Raw genomic sequence first — 20,143 nt, forward strand, 5'->3', positions numbered from 1 at the left:
ACAGTATTTGAGTTTACTGAGGCCCTGGTTTTTGATAGAGTGAAATGGAGATTCTTTTTACTTTACTATAAAAATTTAGGTTAGGGTGCAATATATGGACTTTGATCAAATTTATATTTTCTTGACTGCTAGCCACAGTTTATGTAAGGAAAATAAATTCTGGCTTTTTCACATTAGAATATGGATCTAGACTAGACTGCCCACTATCACCTAGGCTTTTTGCTATTGCCACAGAAACTCTGGCCATCCATCTTGGACAAAAATCATAGATAAAGAAAAACACTTTCTCTCTATGCTGATGGCATTGTACTTTTCATTACAAATCTAAACACATTATTGCCAGTCTTGTTAAATCTATATGATGAACAACCCAGGATATCTGTGTACAAAATTAATTTGAATAAGAGTATACATTTCTCTGTGTGTTTTCAATGTACAAGTAAGATTTAAGGCCAGCACTAAAAGTGTCAAGCTGGCTGAATCTTGGCTATCAAACGAAAACACCATTAACAGACATTTGGACATGAACCCAGAATATACAAACTTAAGAAGAAGAACATCCTCATAATAAATAAAACTTTACAACCAACACCCCACCTCATAATCTCGCCCCTAATTTTGCTATACTGTATATTGCCTTTGATTCTTGTATCATTATAAGACAAGAATAATCATTATCCTCTGATGACGGCTCCTGGCAGGAGCTGAAACCTCAGAAATAAAAACTACTTTATGCAATATGATTCATCCTCTCTCTTTGTGGATCTCCAACTACAAATATGCAAACTGTATCACAGATCTTCACTTCCACTATTCTCTGTAATCTCTCTTTATGTAATACTAAATTAGCTCACTTTTTATTGAGAACATCCGAGATATTTTTTATAATCTAAAAATTACAATCACAAGAAAATGTAAAGATCTACTTAAATTTAATTTGTGCATCAAAAAACATGTTATTTAGTGGTCTTCTTCAGTTCTCATATTGTTAGAATAACTCTCATTCCAACCCTTTTTATTCTCTTTCAGAGTAAATGCATATATTATTGAAAATAGTCCTACTTCTATTAAAAAAATCCACTACATGGGATAAGATAATGTTGGGCATTTTGAGTCACATTACTGAATCAATTCTTTCAAATTACTTGTTTAAGTGAATATATTCTTTTGATTAATTTTTTATTCATTTTAGGATAAAACACTAGTGTATATGTAAATTCCCTCTAACTTAATAATTTATATATTATTTTGTGTATGTATGTATATAGAATTATTTGTGTATTTATCATGATGATAATTCATATAACCATGTCCTGCTTCAGTACTCAAAGACAATACAACACATTTAAGATACATAATTAAAAAAAGATGTTACGTCACAGAATCACAAGTGAATGAGAATCATGTGACTCGTTCATGGGTAATGACTCATTCATGAATGAAATGATTGAAAATCGTCCAACTGTTTCTTCCCTGTGTTAAGATATAGCGGGTTGGAAAATGACTGACTGACTGATTGTTTCTTAGGTAATGTCTTCTTCATGAATCAAATGAATGACAATTATGCAACTGATTCTTGGATAATAATTTGTTCATAAAACGATTCATTCAAGAGTCAAAATAATTAGAATCATACAACCAGTTGTTTCGTAATGATTCAGTTTTAACTCAAAAGAATCAGATACTGATACATGCACAGTGCAGTCAATGAGCTGTAAAAAACTGTGCACAAAAGTAAATATGAAAGCAAATATTTATTAGAAATTTAAATAATATACAGTTCAGTTTTGTCTGTCTAGTTTCTTAAAAGTATGAAGAGTCATTAACATATTTGTTTTAATATTGTGTGATGTGTATCGATCTTCTTGAAATAAGGAGTGTCACAAAAACAAAGTTTTGGGGGCCGTCCTCGTATAATGTCTGTAGGACAAGAAAAAAACACAAAAAAGACATTTAAAGTGATCAAAAGCATATGTATGTAGCAATTTATCAGTTGTACATGATAAGATTGCGTTTTTATACAGAAGAAAAAATGGGGACAGGAAATGACTTGGTGCATAGACATATATAGATAGATGCTGCATTCACTGTGTTGCCCAGTTGACACGATACGTCAGAGTGGCAAAAGTGCCATTTAAACTAATACAGGTAGACGTGGAAACCGGGTTTTCTGATGAAAAAACGTTTAAAACAGTATCGTTTACATACAACAGATTTTGGTGAACTGTTTAAATGCAATTATTTATATCCATTTATACACTAATAATGGCAATTATTAAATAATAATAATAATTATCCATCCATCCATTATCCAACCCGCTATATCCTAACTACAGGGTCACGGGGGGTCTGCTGGAACCAATCCCAGCCAACACAGGGTGCAAGGCAGGAAACAAACCCCGGGCAGGGTGCAGCCCACCGCAAGGCGCACACACACACCCACTAGGGACAATTTAGGATCGCCAATGCACCTAACCTGCATGTCTTTGGACTGTGGGGTGAAAACCGGAGTACCTGGAGGAAACCCATGCAGAGACAGGGAGAACATGCAAACTCCACACAGGGAGGACCCGGGAAGCGAACCCGGGTCTCCTAACTGCGAGGCAGCAGCGCTACTCACTGCGCCACCATGCCACATTATTATTATTAAATAAAAACGCAGCACAGTACTGAAGTATTGGTTAATGCCCTAGTCACCTCATGTATAGATTACTGTAATGCTATTCTATCTGGCATCCCACAAAAACACATCCATCGCTTACAACTTCTTCAAAATCCTGCTGCCAGGATAATAACCTGCTGTTCTAAATCCACTGAACATATTACATCTATTCTCTCTCAACTTCACTGGCTCCCTGTTCATTACTGAATACAATACAAAATACTGCTCTTAACATTTAAAGCTCTTCACAGTCTTGCTCCCCACAACCTCACTGATCTCCTACAGACTGACATTCCTTCTCGCTCACTCAGATCCTGTAATTTGAGAGTATTCAGTCTCGCAATATGGTGCAGCCTTAGTTTGTGGAAGACAGACACAACTAAAGACATGAGCATAAAATGATGGGTGTCAATTTCAAACTGTGTTTCCTCAATGTGCTCCTTGAGATAAAACACATCATCTGAACCAGTCTCCGCCAGAACAAACTGAGCTTGCCCTAATGTTGACTGTTTGATAACACTCTCAGCTACTTTGACCACCTTGACTGTACCCTCAGAAGGAATCATCAAACCTCCTTTATTTTTTAATGTGAGCAAGTCGTAGCTTTGATCATATGATGCCAGTACAACATCTGTTACCAAACTAGCATGGCACACTTCACAGGACAGCTTTCTCAAAAATCCGTCTAAGGGCTACCTCCCACTGCTTCCTGAGGTGAATTTCTTTGGGAAAACTTCAAAGTTTGAGAAATGTTCACAGCTAACAACAATCTAGATAGTTAGTGACTACTAAACTAGTGATATGTTTAGCCAAAACATTGGAGGCTCACTTGAGCACATAAATGCATAGCTTTGCTAGCTTAGCCTGGCGTAGCTAAAGTTAAGATTATAAAATGGGATTTTCTAATGGCCAAATATAACCAAAACAATTGTTCAGCCTTACCTATGAAATGTAATCCCTCGGGATCTGGTGTGGAGCGTACAGCGGTTTTGAACAATCCCAAGCAGCATATGCATGAGGCATCTTTATTCATTACTTCACTGCACAGCAGTGCCACTCGCAATATGGCGGCGATGTTGACATACGATGCTGCTGGTCATGTGGCGTCTAGCAATTCTATGTCTATGAGTTGTCGGGATATGACGTCGATGCTGTGGGATGGAAATGATATCATCAACATAGGACAAGAATTGCTATCATCAGAATGCGTTGGTTGTGTCGTCATCAGGAAGTGCCGGAGGTATCGTCAGGACATGCCCGGAAATGATGTCTCGGCGGCCATTTTGGAACCCAGAAGTGTGTTTTCTATCTTTTCTATCTTCAGATTTCCTGATGAGAAGAACGAGAGAGTAGGGTTAATACTGTATGACACCCCTTTGTCTTGCAATGTTTCACTCAACTTTAGGCTTTTTGACTGCCTCCTAAGTGCACACGTGCGACAATTGTTTACATATTCAGTTTAAAAAAAATTCCAATAAAGAATTGCACTATTAATTGATTTTATTATAAATGTATTGTTACTGTATTGTGCTTGTATAATGAATGAGAGAATCATCAGTGACATTTTTTGTTTCCTGATATTAATATAGTTTGAACTCAAAATAATTATAAGTGAAGCAAGTCATGATTCAAGTGGTTCTTGTGCATGTGCTTTAAACATCTACAAGCAATAGCGAAACAAAAAGACGCTGATGACATCACACAGGACACAAGCTTTACTGTTAGTATGATTCACTGAAATAGTTGTTCAAAATGAACAAATCGTTTGAAAGTCACCCATCACTAGGATAAGATTCTACAGCAATAAATCTGTTGTGATTGCCCTACTAAACTACTTACCTGTCAATTTATATTGGGCAATGGAGGGAATTCTAAACGACCCTCTATAAATCAATGGAAAAATTATGTCTTGTATTACCTAAAACTAGAAAAAATCCAAATTACATTTGTAAGGAATAGTGCAAAGCTTCAGAATTTGTCAAGAATCATATGTGTTGTTCTAAAATAATCCTGCCCAACCTCAGCATCTGTGATGTTTTTCTTTTGGTGTTTTAATATAAACTACGTAAGGAACTATCTTGTTGTTCATATGGCTTTTGAAACTGGCGAGAGTGACATTTGGTTATTGATTAAGATTTAAAGAATTGGTGATGTTGTGCTGACTTCTTTTTTTAATTAGTTTTTTTACTAATTGTAATGTTTAAAAAAACAAAAAACTTTAAAAAATATATATAGGGAAAGAAGCTGGATCAAACCTTCAGTCTCCAGCAAAAATGTGAAATCCTCAATAATTTTTATATTTTAAATTAATCAAATCAAATTGCCATCCATATCTGTGGAAGCAGAAGAAGTGGGGTTGTTGTAGTTCCTAGGTACTATCCTAGGTGCATCCTCCAAAGCAACAATGAGGTGCGGCCCAAACCTGGCTAACTTAGGAATCGTATTTAGTGAAACACTGTGTATCGTTATGAATCCCTTACTTTCTGAGATATTGATCATAATATAAGATATTTTGTCATAGCTTAGCAGACTCCAAAATTAAAAGAAGAATTGCATTTCTTTAGTTGGTAGGTGACTGAATTTTAATGGAGTAATGAACATTAAACATTCAGGCTGACACAAATGTTTTACATTAATATAATCAAAAACACATCAAAGAATAATACAAACTTTAAAATTCTCCAAGTAGTGATTCTGAGATTTTAGACATGCCTTTTTCATATTTGCATGTAATTTGTAATATTTTATACATATATACCTATACAAATATATCTAAGTAACATACAATATCACTGCAGTTGTATTTTCCCTTTATTCTAGCAGTAGCATATGTCGTTCCAATCATTGTCAAATATTCTCATTAAATGAGCATATTGCTATGCTTAGTTCCAATTAGTTGTCACCCTTCCCAGCCTTCAGTCTCCATAGTCACCTGATTATTCTTTTTGATAAATAGATAGGTAGGTAGATAGGTGGGTGCAGTGACATTTTTGACATGAAAATGTTATATGTGTACAGACTAACAATAATATTACCTAACTAATCATATCTGACTCTATGCTGTTAATGACTATGAAGATGTGCAACTTCATGCATTTTGCATGAAAAAATTCAAACAATTCAAATGAAAGCCCTTGAGTACACACAGGTAATCTATTCTGTAACTACTTATGTGACTTATTGGCTGCACCACTGATGATTTACGTGCGTGATATTAAATTGAGTCAATGCTTATGCAATCAATTATTTTGTTTCTATATTTGTAATTAATTTAGACCACTGCAGGGATCTGTTTTCATTTTGACGTTAAAAGTGTTGATTGGTGTCATAATGGCCAAATTAAATCCACTGTGATTCAATTGTATAGGAGTAACATGTGAAACCATTCAAGGTGGTGATTACTTTTTACAGACACTGTAATTTTACTTACTGTCCAAAATATGGTGGGTCTTAATATAGAAATGTCACTGGGTTGGTGTCTTGTGGCATAGCTGACAAAAGTTTTGCCTTACAGCTAAGTCTGATTCAACTTTGGGGTACTGATTATACAGTATGTTGATTATATTTTAAATTAATTTAACATCTGCATATAATTCCTCTGATATGCTCAGTTTCCCTTTTCAATCCTAAGATTTGCAGTAAGGCTGAATAGGAAATGCAAATTGACCCTTTTGTGAGTGTGTATGTATGTTATTGTGCTGTGTGATAGTGAGGCTTCTATTTCAGAGCTGGTTCCTTCCTTTCTTTTGGTGCTGCCTGAATTGACTCTCCAAACTATGTACTGTACAAAGCAGGTTCTGAAAGTGAAAGAATGGGTGACTTATTACATACATATGAAAATTCAGTCCTTCTCCTTTAAAACATTTCTTGGAGGTTTTGGCAACACACTGTACAATTTTTTCTTGTGTTGCTATGAATGAGACCCCATGCACTATAGCATACTATAAATCATACAGCTTATTAAGTTATATGGTATAAAAAAATACTGCTTAAACACCCAAACAACTTAACCCAACAAATAAATTGATGAGTGCAACACTTTTTTTGTGTTTTGAAACAAGTCCATCTGTAAAAGCATGCTTGTGCATTTTACAATCAGTTTCAGTTTAAATTGAGGCAGATACAAATCTTTCATTCCCTTTACTGTTTTCATAGTGAGTAACTTTGTTTGCAGCTCACTGAGAGGTTAAATGTGCTAAAAATTCTTATAGCTGGAAAACAAAATTTCAGAACATCTGCTGTGCAAATGTTGTCATCTGACAAGAGAGGTCATAGTTCAAAGTTTACTTTCCAAGGGAGAATTTTCAAAAGTCTCTTGACCATTTTAAGAGCCTGGCATTTATTCTTAGGCATTTGATTTTTTTTGTCCCTGTCAATAAAAGAAGTAACGTCTGCATAGTTTTAAAAAGAAAACCCAAAATTTCTGTTGTTCCTCTAAGTGTACATTTTTTTCTTTACTAGATAACTATAATGATTGTTCAATAAAACATTGTTACTAATCCACCCATTTCCACACAGGCTGTAAGAAATAAGCAAGTTGCTACATTTATAAAAAATGGAGATTTTAAAAAAGCTACATCCGTAGTGGTTAGTTAGTATTTAGCTATGTAAACTTTGGAAGCACATTCTTCTTGAAACATTCACTTATTTTTGAAGCCAGTGCATGTTCTGCATATCAGTTTTCATCAATTTGCTTGCTGCCCAGGTTACTTAAGGTTAACTGACATATACAATAACACGTAATGTCCTTGCATTGTACTGTAAGTATGAACATTTTGAATATTTTGAACTTATAATGAATGAATTTTGTCTGCTAGTTTAAATTCTCTCCTTTAATTCATGGAAAAATGTATAACATATGGCCTATCGGAAATAAGCAAATAAATCATACTCCTGTTAAAAGATAATGGGATCTTGTACACATAAAATTATACAGTAGGTCATCAAATACAGATGAGCTTATACAAACATTGTGGCTTTCTTACACAGGGTATTCTTACATTGGGGGAAACACAACTTTATCTAAAATAATAAACATAAATTAACCAGTATTCATTTATCTGCCTGTCCCTTCAGTTTCCAGTAAGGATTTTATCCATTTAGGCAGCAACAGCTACAAGATACACAAGTAACACATTCAAATAATTGAAACAGCAGCTAAGTAAGCTTTGTGAAAAATACATTTCATTATACTGTACATTTAAGGACTCAAATTCTCTTAATCTTTATACTGTATACAGTATAAAAGCCAAATACCACTGACTCACTCATCACAAAATCTCCCGAACCATGAGGACTTGGGAGCTCAAATTTGGAATGTAGGTTTATCCTTGGCCCATAGGTGCTTGCTAAGAAATGGTTTTAAAAATTTTGTGGTCCAAGTTCGAAATTTGTTATAGTTTTTAAGATCCGTTTGTACAGTCATATGAAAAAGTTTGGGAACCCCTCTCAGCCTGCATAATAATTTACTCTACTTTCAACAGAAAAGATAACAGTGGTATGTTTTTCATTTCCTAGGAATATCTGAGTACTGGGGTGTTTTCTGAACAAAGATTTTTAGTGAAGCAGTATTTAGTTCTATGAAATAAAATCAAATGTGAAAAACTGTGCAAAAATGTGGGTACCCTTATAATTTTGCTGATTTGAATGCATGTAACTCCTCAATACTGATTACTTGCAACACCAAATTGGTTGGATTAGCTCATTAAGCCTTGAAATTCATAGACAGGTGTGTCCAACCATGAGAAAAGGTATTTAAGGTGGTCAATTGCAAGTTGTGCTTCCCTTTGACTCTCCTCTGAAGAGTGACAGCATGGGATCCTCAAAGCAAAGCAACTCTCAAAAGATCTGAAAACAAAGATTGTTCAGTATCATGGTTTAGGGGAAGGCTATCAAAAGCTATCTCAGAGGTTTAAACTGTCAGTTTCAACTGTAAGGAATGTAATCAGGAAATGGAAGGCCACAGGCACAGTTGCTGTTAAACCCAGGTCTGGCAGGACAAGAAAAATACAGGAGCGGCATATGCGCAGGGTTGTGAGAATGGTTACAGACAACCCACAGATCACCTCCAAAGACCTGTAAGAACATCTTGCTGCAGATGGTGTATCTGTACGTCATTCTACAATTCAGCGCAATTTGCACAAAGAACATCTATATGGTAGGGTGATGAAAAAGAAGCGCTTTCTGCACTCACTCCATAAACAGAGTTGCTGGTTGTATGCAAATGCTCATTTAGACAAGCCAGATTAATTCTGGAACAAAGTGCTTTGGACTGATGAGACAAAAATGTAGTTATTTGGTCATAACAAAAAGTGCTTTGCATGACGGAAGAAGAACACCGCATTACAAGATAAACACCTGTTACCTACTGTCAAATTTAGTCGAGGTTCCATCATGCTGTGGGGCTGTGTGGCTAGTTCTGGGTTTGGGGCCCTTGTTAAAGTCGAGGGTCTGATGAATTCAACCCAATATCAACAAATTCTTCAGGATAATGTTCAAGCATCAGTCACAAAGTTGAAGTTATGCAGGGGTTGGATATTCCAACAAGACAATGACCCAAAACACATTTCAAAATCTACAATGGCATTCATGCAGAGGGAGAAGTACAATGTTCTGGAATGGCCATCACAGTCCCCTGATTTGAATATCATCAAAAATCTATGCGATGATTTGAAGCTGGCTGTCCATGCTCGGCAGCCATCAAATGTAACTTAACTGGAGAGATTTTGTATGGAAGAATGGTCAAAAATACCTCCACCCACAATCCAGACACTCATCAAAGGCTATGGGAGACGTCTAGAGACTGTTACATTTGCAAAAGGAGGCTCAACTAAGTATTGATGTAATATCTCTGTTAGGGTGCCCAAATCTATGCACCTGGCAAATTTTGTTATGATACATATTGCATATTTTCTGTTAATCCAATAAACTTAATGTCACTGTTATACTACTGTTTCCATAAGGCATGTCATATATTAAAAGGAAGTTGCTACTTTGAAAGCTCAGCCAATGATAAACAAAAATCCAAAGAATTAAGAGGGGTTCCCAAACTTTTTCATATGACTGTATGTCTGTCCGCTTTTTATGAGAGAACTGCTTAACGGATTTAGATCAGGTTTTTTCTATAATTTACTTGAACATTCTGTTGATTTTGTGACTTTCTCATCGAGCTAAGTATCATAGTTTGCTTGCGGTACCGATTTATTAGCACGAATCTGAGAGAGACTCATCAAGCTGCGGGGAGGAGGGCAGGGCCCTCCTCACTCATGTGTCTGCCTCAGGGCATAACTTTAACTCCGCTTAGTTAGGGAACTTAACGGATTTTGATTTTTTTTTCTATAATTTGTTTGAACATTCCAGATGATTTTGCGACTTCTCTCATTGTGCTAAGAATCATAGTTCACGTGCAGGAGCGATATATTTGCACTAGTCCGAGACAGAGGCTGCAGGCCGAGGGGAGGGGGAAGAGTGACGTCAGGAGTGAGAGCTGGGCAGGGCACTCCTCATTGTTCTGTTTCACTAATATGCGGGCAAAGCTGCGGAGGATGGCTAGTTACATATACAGTACTTCTTATGATGTGTACATTATTTATTTTTTTTAGTATTTATTAATTATCACTCTTATCCAAATTTTATTTTTTTTTTGAATGTAACTACTTCTTTGACATGTTGTAAAGCACTTTGAGCTACATACTTTATGTGAAAATGTGCTATAGAAAAATATTTTTTTAGCTATATGTTATTTTAAAATTCAAATATTTAAATATACAAAAAATTAAAAGGGAAGAGCAAAATAGAACCATTACTAAAAAATCAAACCATGCAACATGGATATCTGCAATGCACAGAAAAAATGAAAATTTCATGCAGTAGTAGTGATATTGTCATGTATACAGTGAAATTCTTATTTGCATGTTAAACCAAACATCCAACATGTCGTCATTTTCTAGCTCCATGATAAGCTTCATATTATTGACAAGCTCAGGATTTAAAATGTATAAAAACTAGTGATGAGAGTAAGGCAGGGTTGGTAATGTAGGCCATGTTGCAATGTCTCTCTGTCTCTTACTCTCTCTCTCTCACTCTGTTTCACTCTTAGTACTGTCTGCTAGCACTCATTGCTTATAATAAAGGTTGCTTAATGATATGAAGATAATCTGGTATTGTTCCCCACAAAAATATTTTGCAAAATATTTATATTATCCAACCCAATCAAACTCGGAGTGCTACAAACACATTGTAGAGAAGTGAGGGCTTTTCATCTTGCTGAAACAGGATAGTCCTTTGTTGCTTAAAATGAATTACTTTTCAACTATGTACATCATTTTTGTTTTGCTTTTGACATAACCAAAAACTAGTGAATCAGAATTTAATTAATGAAAGTCCTTTTCTTTAAGATGTAATTGTCAGCATAGACAAGTATTTTTCTAAAACAACTCTGAAGTTTTTAAAAAGTATATAAAATGTACTTGCTAGCCTTACTCAGAAAAGACTACCATGATTAAAGGGGATGACCAGGAGAAGGGAACGTAATTTAACATGACGTTAAAACCAAAGATCTGTCCTATCGTGCGTTAATACCCAAAGTATACCCAAGAAACAAAAGCAGAAGTCAAGAATTGGGAAATCTTCATAGTACAATTAATACATTCAAAAAGACTGATTTTTCTTATCCTCAGACTTGGATAGTGACTCATCCAATTTAGTGATTCTTTAGTGGCATGCTGATGGTGTCAACTATGTTACATCTGGAACCACGACACAAAATGACAGAAAAAAATTTCTAATAACTGAAAACAATTTCTATAATAAAAATAAATGCAAAAATCAGATGGAAGTACATTAAAAAACCTATAGTGATAGTTAATTAGTAATAAAAACGTTTAAAGAAGCATGTAATAATTTGCCAATGTACAGATTCATAACAATACTTATAATAAATACATAGGTATTTGCAGCGCTCACCTGTTGAATTGTACAGTAATAATAAATATAACAATATGTTTATTGTCAAATATTTTGTTCTCTTTCCTTTAATGAGCTGTAACAAATATCCCATCTATCCATCCATGCATCCATCCATCGATCAACTTTCTAAAATAAATTATTCCAATCCATGGATATAGGGAGCCAGGTACTAGCCAGAAATTTTTGGGCACAATTTGGCAAGAACTCTAGTCCACTGAAGGGCACTCTCTGCACTTACTCATATGTGGTCTATTTAGAATAAGTGGTCAACCAAACAAAGATTTTTAGGTTGTCGAACGAAACCAGAGTACAATTAGAAAGTGCAAGCTCCATTGAGACAATGACCAGGCTGGGAATTTAACCCAGGTTACTTAAGGATAAACATTTTCTGAACTTCCATTTTTCAATTAAAGCAAAAAAGGAATTCAAATTACCTTCATACATTACATAGTGACCTGACTGACAGTCAAACCACAATCAGCAAAACTGTGAGACAGCATACTGCTCCTTATGCAAACATGACACCTTGGTTTTATGATGACAAATTATATTTGCATAATGCATTTAATAGTTATCAAAAGTTTTACATTTCAAAAAACACAAAAGACAATATTGATCACTAAAAAAATCAGGATATCATTTTAACTCAAAATGTGCATTTAATGCATATTCAGTGTAACATTTTATAGACCATATGTACAGTAATATTTGTCTATTCTCATTTGTTGGCTTCTTAACTTTGTTTGTAATGAATGCCTTCAGTGCACTGTTTGATTTATATGAAATGAAATAGAGTTTGCTTTTTCAATCACTTTGAGATGGTTGAGTGTTGCACAAAAATGCTACGCAGAATAATGATTTTTGTAGTGTTGTAAGGGGCTTTAAGTGGCACAATTAAATGTTTCATTTGCTGACTGGAAATATGAAATGAAAGGTTTTTCTATCAGCCCTTCAAATGATAAGAAATTGGACTTTAGTCCTTTTTTCTGAGAAAAAAAGGTCTGGAATGTTTGTCAAAGCTACCATTCACTGCATTAATTATCTTAGGAAGCTTTGCCTCTGGTGTATCTCTAGCTGTGCCATAGCTGTTCACACTTAAACAGACTCTAAACTTTATTCTGCAGTAGGCATTTAAAGACTATGAATGCACTATCTGTCTGATAAAAAAGGAAAGTTAAATGCTGGTCCAGAGTGTATAAATAATTCTTTAATCTAAATTACTTAATAGAAGGAACATTACTTGAAAACGACAATTAATGTACACTTTCTGTATAGTTGTACAGTTAATTTTCACATGTTTCAAATACACATTTTTTAAATTGTGATATTTATTACGGTCACAGTAATGTAAAGGTAAAAAAATATACCACGATAACCATCCACCATGCTACATGTAATGGTGATGACAATTAAGAGGTCCTGCTTTTATATCAACACTGTCTTTTCCTTGATTTGTGCAATTTTATTTGCTAAGCTTTCTTTTAGCCACATAATGTATGCAGTATGCAGAGAAGAAATGGAAAATTTAAATCCAGAATGGTAAGGCCACGAGAAAATAAAAATAAAGTAGAAAAGATAAATATTGATTAATATAATTGATAACTTTGAGAGGAGTTGATCTCAGAGCCAGTGATCCCCAGTAGATGTTTAGAGGGGTGTTCTGTGACAAAGAGCATGGATGGGCTTCTGCTCCTTGTTATCCTTTTGGAATTTTTTTAGCTTTTTATTTGTTTTTTATATATTTGTTCTTTTATTCTTCTTTTAATGGTGTTATTGTGTGGCTTTGCACTGTGAGTCTATGAACACTTTCCCTTTGCTGTGTTTCAGCTTTTATCTGTTCTTGACATCTTCTTCTTCTTCTTTTTTTTAGCTGGCACCTGGCTCAGTTTGGCCTCAAAGCCAGTATGCTACTGTAGGTATCATTGGTACAGTATGTATACTTCTTTCAGAAAGGGTGGTCTTGGTGCTATTTTGCACCTACCAGGCTGAATCTAAAGTTGCATAAATCAACCTCTATGTGTTTGGCCCAGGTTTTTACTTTGAGGCTGATCTTTTTATCATCCATTTCAGTGGGTGTTTCTTCCAAAGTAGTCTGTGTGGAAAATGATGTTCGTCCATTCTTCAAATGTGGGCGAACCATTTCAGCCACCACTGTTGTATTTTTTCTTCGCATTCATATTGACAAGTTAGGCAACATCTCATTTAAGGACAAGATTTTGAAATAAGTCCTCATCTTAAAAATAATTGGAAGACAAAAAGAAGAAAGTACGGTTTTATTAAAGTATTACAAATTTACAGTCCAGCCCTCTTGACTATGATTTCTGGTTTTGGCTGATAAAGAAAGTTCACCTAGCAGTTCAAAGCTGTTTTTCTTATGATTACAATTTTTATTTTGTGTTTAAATCTCCAACAACCAAGAATATAAAAGAATTAAGCTACAACCAACATGCAATTTTAAACTTAACATTTACTTATTGGTCATATTTCAAACCGACATTTGGTTCCAAGCACTGTTACGGTCTGTGTAGAGTTTGCACATTTTCTCCAAATGCAGCACACAAAAGTTGTTTTAACAGGCACTCTGAATCTTTCCCCATGGAATTGCATGTTAGATTAGTCTGTTAGCTTAATCATTGTTCCATTGGTCACCACTATGCTGGGATAGACTCCAGCTACCAAGTACTGCACACTATGTGAAGAACAGAACTTGGTTCAGAAAACTGACAAGCCAAAAAATATTAAAAAATAACTTGTTATAAAGACTAGAAAATGTGACGTTTGTTCATGACATAAAAATACTGTAGCATCTTATCAGTGAAGTGCTGAAGAAGCTCAATTTTATCCTCAAACGTAGTAAATTTTTGTGCTAGTAGAAAAATCTGTTACATAATTTTATTTTGTGTACATATGCTGCATTTAAAACCTTGATAGTGTCTGATTTGCTCTTTTTAAGAAAATGAACCCTGACCCTATATTGCTTAAAAGTTTTATATTTTAGCAAGGTCACTCGTTTTATGTAAAGTCAACTAGAGATACAGGTATTAATCAGATAAAGCAATTAACACCTGTTTATGTGCATTAAACCTGAAACTCTGCTACAATTCAAATTAGCAAAAGTCACATTTCCACATTCTTACCAATGCATCAGTAGACACACATTCAAGGGGCTTATTTACAGGCACCAATCAGCTATTGATGCACTCACTGGTTACTGTGAAAGCCTGGGATCTGGTGTGGCCAACTCTGTACTTATGATAAGTTTTTGTCATATTTAGCATTCATCTACATCCTTTGATCAATTCCTTAATGAAGCTTTGTTTGTTTTTTAGGCAACACCTTTCTTTTTGGGAATGCTGATCATTGAGACTTTAGTGAACTATGCAAAGAGCCAACCAGGTTTCAGAATTAACGATGGTCTTACTTCCGTGTCTGCAGGTATATTTTCTAGACTTCCAATGTAAGTACGAGTTTTAGGAAACAGAAACATATTCCAAATGTATGACTTAAATCTGCTGTTTTTAATCATTTGACTGCTGGTAACAGAATAATAAAATGGATTAACATTTCTTCTGTGTATGTTCTCCACTGTGCAAAAATCTTAAATTAAAAATAAATGTTTATTTCTCCCATTTGTACAGAAAATTTAAGCACAATCAATCCACCTTAATAAAAAGACAAGTGTCTGTATGTCTTTGTATCTGTGTGTCATCCGGTTGCTAAGTGTCACATTACCAACGATATTTGTAGTAATAAAATGCATTGCTTTTGTCATTCCAACAGATGAAGCATCACACATGTAACACTACTTTTACAAATCCCATATCAAATAACATATAACAAAGATATGTGCTTTGTATTTGTAATTACAACAGATTACACATCACAAAGATTTATAGTAATGCATTTTTAGTACTACAAATGTTTGTGATACGCCATCTGCTGGAATGAGAAATGCAATGTACAGTATTTTATTACTACATGCACTACAAAATACATTATAATAGATGGTGCACTGCCAATGTTAACGCTGATATCTATGTTGATTACTCAGATTTTAACCCATCTTAAATGGGTAGGATAGCTAGTAGTTGTATAAAAGTATTAGAAATAAAATTGTTTTCCAAAACAGCCACCAAAGCACATGTCAGCATTTATGCACATACTGTAATAACATATAAAAATAGTTGACATGATAATGACTCCTTCCACCCCTTTGCAGACTCTATATAAACAAGCCTATTATGAAGATTTGTTCTTTACAATGAAGGATTTAGCCTTCTTAACACATAACATATTCTGAAGACAATGAGTTATAGCACTTTACTGTTATTCATGAATGATATGGTGCTAGGATATTCCAATCAGCTATCACAATAAAACAAAAATAATATGTAAGCTTTTACAAATTTAGACAGAATAGGTTTTGTACAGTAATTAATAAATAGTAAAACCTTTAGAATAAAGCCTGATACCGAACTAACAGTTAATTATTGACAAAAAAAGTATTAATGATTCGTTACGTAATGTAATTTTGTTATTCCATGAGTTTGCACACCTGTTAAATTGTATTTTAAACGGCTATCATTCATATGCATAATAAAGTACTGAAATCAGCATCATATTTCTAATTAGCAGGTACTCAAAGGCTGACTCAAATGATTGAAAGAGCAATAGAATTACACCAATTACATATTTTGAGATACTCTTTTCGAACATTTTAATTCAATCAGTAATTGAGAAAGTATTAATCAAACAGCTAGGTCCACATAAAACTGGCATTTAAAAACCGCAACCATACAGCCCACTTGATAATTTTTTTGCCATTGTATGTTTTGTTTGAATTCATGCACTGCTGCTAATACGTAATATTTAAATATGATTTGATTTTTGAAATTGGTATGGCTATATAAGCAATTTAATATTAAACACAGCAGATCCTATTGTTAGAGCTTTCCTGTTAAAAATGAAATAATGCATCTCAATCTAAAAAAAAACTTTCACAAAAACCAAACAAAAAAAAGAAACAGATTTAGCAAAAGACTTGAAAAGAAAACCTGGAAATAATCGCTACTACCACATTCTGTAGTTCAGAGTTCTTTGATCACATATGTCGTTTCAACATAGGAACGTATGATTTGACAGCATCCCAGTGTATCTAATTTTTATTGTATGAATATATTATAAAAATTGACTTTGTAAATATACAGTTAGGTCCATAAATATTTGGACAGAGACAGCTTTTTTCTAATTTTAGTTCTGTACATTACCACAATGAATTTTAAATGAAACAACGCAGATGCAGTTGAAGTGCAGACTTTCAGCTTTAATTCAGTGGGTTGAACAAAAGATTGCACAAAAATGTGAGGCAACTAAAGCATTTTTAACACAATCCCTTTATTTCAGGGGCTCAAAAGTAATTGGACAATTGACTCAAAGGCTATTTCATGGGCAGGTGTGGGCAAGTCCGTCGTTATGTCATTATCAATTAAGCAGATAAAAGGCCTGGAGTTGATTTGAGGTGTGGTGCTTGCATGTGGAAGATTTTGCTGTGAACAGGCAACATGCGGTCAAAGGAGCTCTCCATGCTGGTGAAAGAAGCCATCCTTAAGCTGCGAAAACAGAAAAACCCATCCAAGAAATTGCTACAATATTACGAGTGGCAAAATCTACAGTTTGGTACATCCTGAGAAAGAAAGCAAGCACTGGTGAACTCAGCAACGCAAAAGACCTGGACATCCACGGAAGACAACAGTGGTGGATGATCGCAGAATCATTTCCATGGTAAAGAGAAACTCCTTCACAACAGCCAACCAAGTGAACAACACTCTCCAGGGGTAGGCGTATCGATATCCAAGTCTACCATAAAGAGAAGACTGCATGAAAGTAAATACAGAGGGTGCACTGCAAGGTGCAAGCCACTCATAAGCCTCAAGAATAGAAAGGCTAGATTGGACTTTGCTAAAGAACATCTAAAAAGCCAGCACAGTTCTGGAAAAACATTCTTTGGACAGATGAAACCAAGATCAACCTCTACCAGAATGATGGCAAGAAAAAAGTATGGAGAAGGCGTGGAACAGCTCATTATCCAAAGCATACCACATCATCTGTAAAACACGGTGGAGGCAGTGTGATGGCTTGGGCGTGCATGGCTGCCAGTGGCACTGGAAAACTAGTGTATATTGATGATGACACAGGACAGAAGCAGCCGAATGAATTCTGAGGTGTTCAGAGACATACTGTCTGCTCAAATCCAGCTAAATGCAGTCAAATTGATTGGGTGGCGTTTCATGATACAGATGGACAATGACCCAAAACATACAGCCAAAGCAACCCAGGAGTTTATTAAAGCAAAGAAGTGGAAAATTCTTGAATGGCCAAGTCAGTCACCTGATCTTAACCCAATTGAGCATGCATTTCACTTGTTGAAGACTAAACTTTGGATAGAAAGGCCCACAAACAAACAGCAACTGAAAGACGCTGCAGTAAAGGCCTGGCAGAGCATTAAAAGGAGGAAACCCAGCATCTGGTGATGTCCATGAGTTCAAGACTTCAGGCTGTCATTGCCAGCAAAGGGTTTTCAACAAAGTATTAGAAATGAACATTTTATTTCCAGTTATTTAATTTGTCCAATTACTTTTGAGCCCCTGAAATGAAGGGATTGTGTTAAAAAATGCTTTAGTTCCCTCACATTTTTATGCAATCTTTTGTTCAACCCACTGAATTAAAGCTGAAAGTCTGCACTTCAACTGCATCTGAGTTGTTTCATTTAAAATTCATTATGGTAATGTACATAACCAAAATTAGAAAAACGTTGTCTCTGTCCAAATATTTATGGACCTAACTATATTTATCTAAATTTAATTTACTTAAGATGTTGGGGTAGGACAGTGGTAAGCACTGCTGCCTCACCTATCCAGCACTCTATTTAAATGCTGTGCCCAGTTGTTGAATGTTTGGAGTTTGCCTGTTCTCTTTGTGTTTGCATGAGCTTTCCTCTGAGTGGCATGTTTTCTTTCCACATTCCTGAGGATGTGAATTTTAGGTTAGGTGTGATCCTGGGAGTGTGAGCTGAATGTGTGAGTTGGGCCTGCCAGAACTATCCAGGTCTGGTTCTTGCCTTGTGCTGATAGATGGCACAGTAATGGTGTAACACTGCTTCCTCATAGAACTATTATCCTTGGTGTGAATGTCACATCCAGACATTGTCCATGAAAATTTTGCATGGGGTGTAGGTTAGGTTATTTGGCAATTTCAAATTGTCCACATATATGTGTGAGCATGGTTATGTGTATGAGTAGAAGCTGTATTGGACAACTTCCTTGTCCGTGGCCGTTTCCTACTCTGTGACCAATGCTGATCTCCCACAGCCCTGAACAGGGTTATACAAATTTGAGAACAAGATAAAATAACAATGTTGTATTGCCTAGATCTGCATATTAATGTAAAATAACCATTAGATTCTATAAAAGTATAACAAAAATAAAGTATGTGTCAATGTTTTTCTTGTAAAAATGTATACTTTTTATGACATACACTGGCCTATAAACTAATGTAGTAGTGACATTTACATTTAAGGAATCAAACAAATTTATTCCTAAAACAGAATTTTAAGAAGTGAATTTATTTATAGACTGTAAAACAGTAAACACAAAAATATATTTAAAAATACTGTATGTTTTAACATATATAACTTGTGACAGATAAGGGTTTGCTCGCACCCTTTTACCCTCAGACCACACGTCAGACACCAGGTAAAAGTCCAAATAATTATTATTTATTTTAATAATAAGTGCACAAAGCACACTCCTCTCCACAATTCCCAATAACAATAAACAATCACAAATAACAGTCCTCCTCTCCCAGACGCTTAGCCACCCTGCCTCCCAACTCAGCTCGTCCATCTGGGATTTCCCACAGTCCTTTATAGTCCTTGACCCGGAAGTGTTTGTCCCTCAGTCCATGTGACTTTCTATCACTTCCGGGTCAGGTAAAAACTTCTCTTTTCTTTAACCTGGAAGTATGTCATTCCTCCCGTTCACGTGACCAGGACGCACTTCCAGGTTATAGGGTACATATGAGTCTACAAGCCTCGCTACAGCGACTCCTTGTGGTCCCCAAGGTATCCAGCAGGGCTGTGTATAAAAACTACAAAGTCCATGAGGCCCTGCTGGAACTCGGGGCACGTCCATGCTGTTGGGAGAGCGCCTCCTGGCGGCCTGGGGGTGAGGGCCGGCAACTCTTGCCGGACATCCATCACAAACTGTTTTCATGTATTGCAGAGTATCACAATTATTAACACACATAACAGTGATCTTAAACTGCATGGATACAAGTTTAGTTTTATTCTCAATATTATTGTTAAAATTTATATTGTGGTAAAGAATACCTTTACTTTTTTGTTTCCAATGTGCTTGTTTTTGCATATACCATAGATCATTTTGTTGCATAAAGGAGTTTTGTTTTTCCCTTTAGGCATTTTTAAAAGATAAATGCCTAAGTGAATATGGTACAGGA

At 35.3% G+C, this 20,143-nt stretch overlaps 1 protein-coding gene across 2 annotated transcripts in view; it reads left to right on the plus strand.

Moving 5' to 3' along the window:
- agmo (alkylglycerol monooxygenase) overlaps positions 1 to 20,143 on the plus strand; it is a 286,102-nt gene that overhangs the window by 9,630 nt on the left and 256,329 nt on the right. For both annotated transcript variants that reach the window (XM_039737290.1, XM_039737289.1), the window contains exon 2: positions 14,959 to 15,086. In XM_039737290.1, the coding sequence (XP_039593224.1) occupies positions 14,959 to 15,086 (128 nt within the window). The remainder of the gene's footprint in view (positions 1 to 14,958; positions 15,087 to 20,143) is intronic.

This window comes from Polypterus senegalus, chromosome 15 (genome assembly GCF_016835505.1).
Source record: "Polypterus senegalus isolate Bchr_013 chromosome 15, ASM1683550v1, whole genome shotgun sequence".
Classification (NCBI taxonomy): Eukaryota; Metazoa; Chordata; class Cladistia; order Polypteriformes; family Polypteridae; genus Polypterus; species Polypterus senegalus.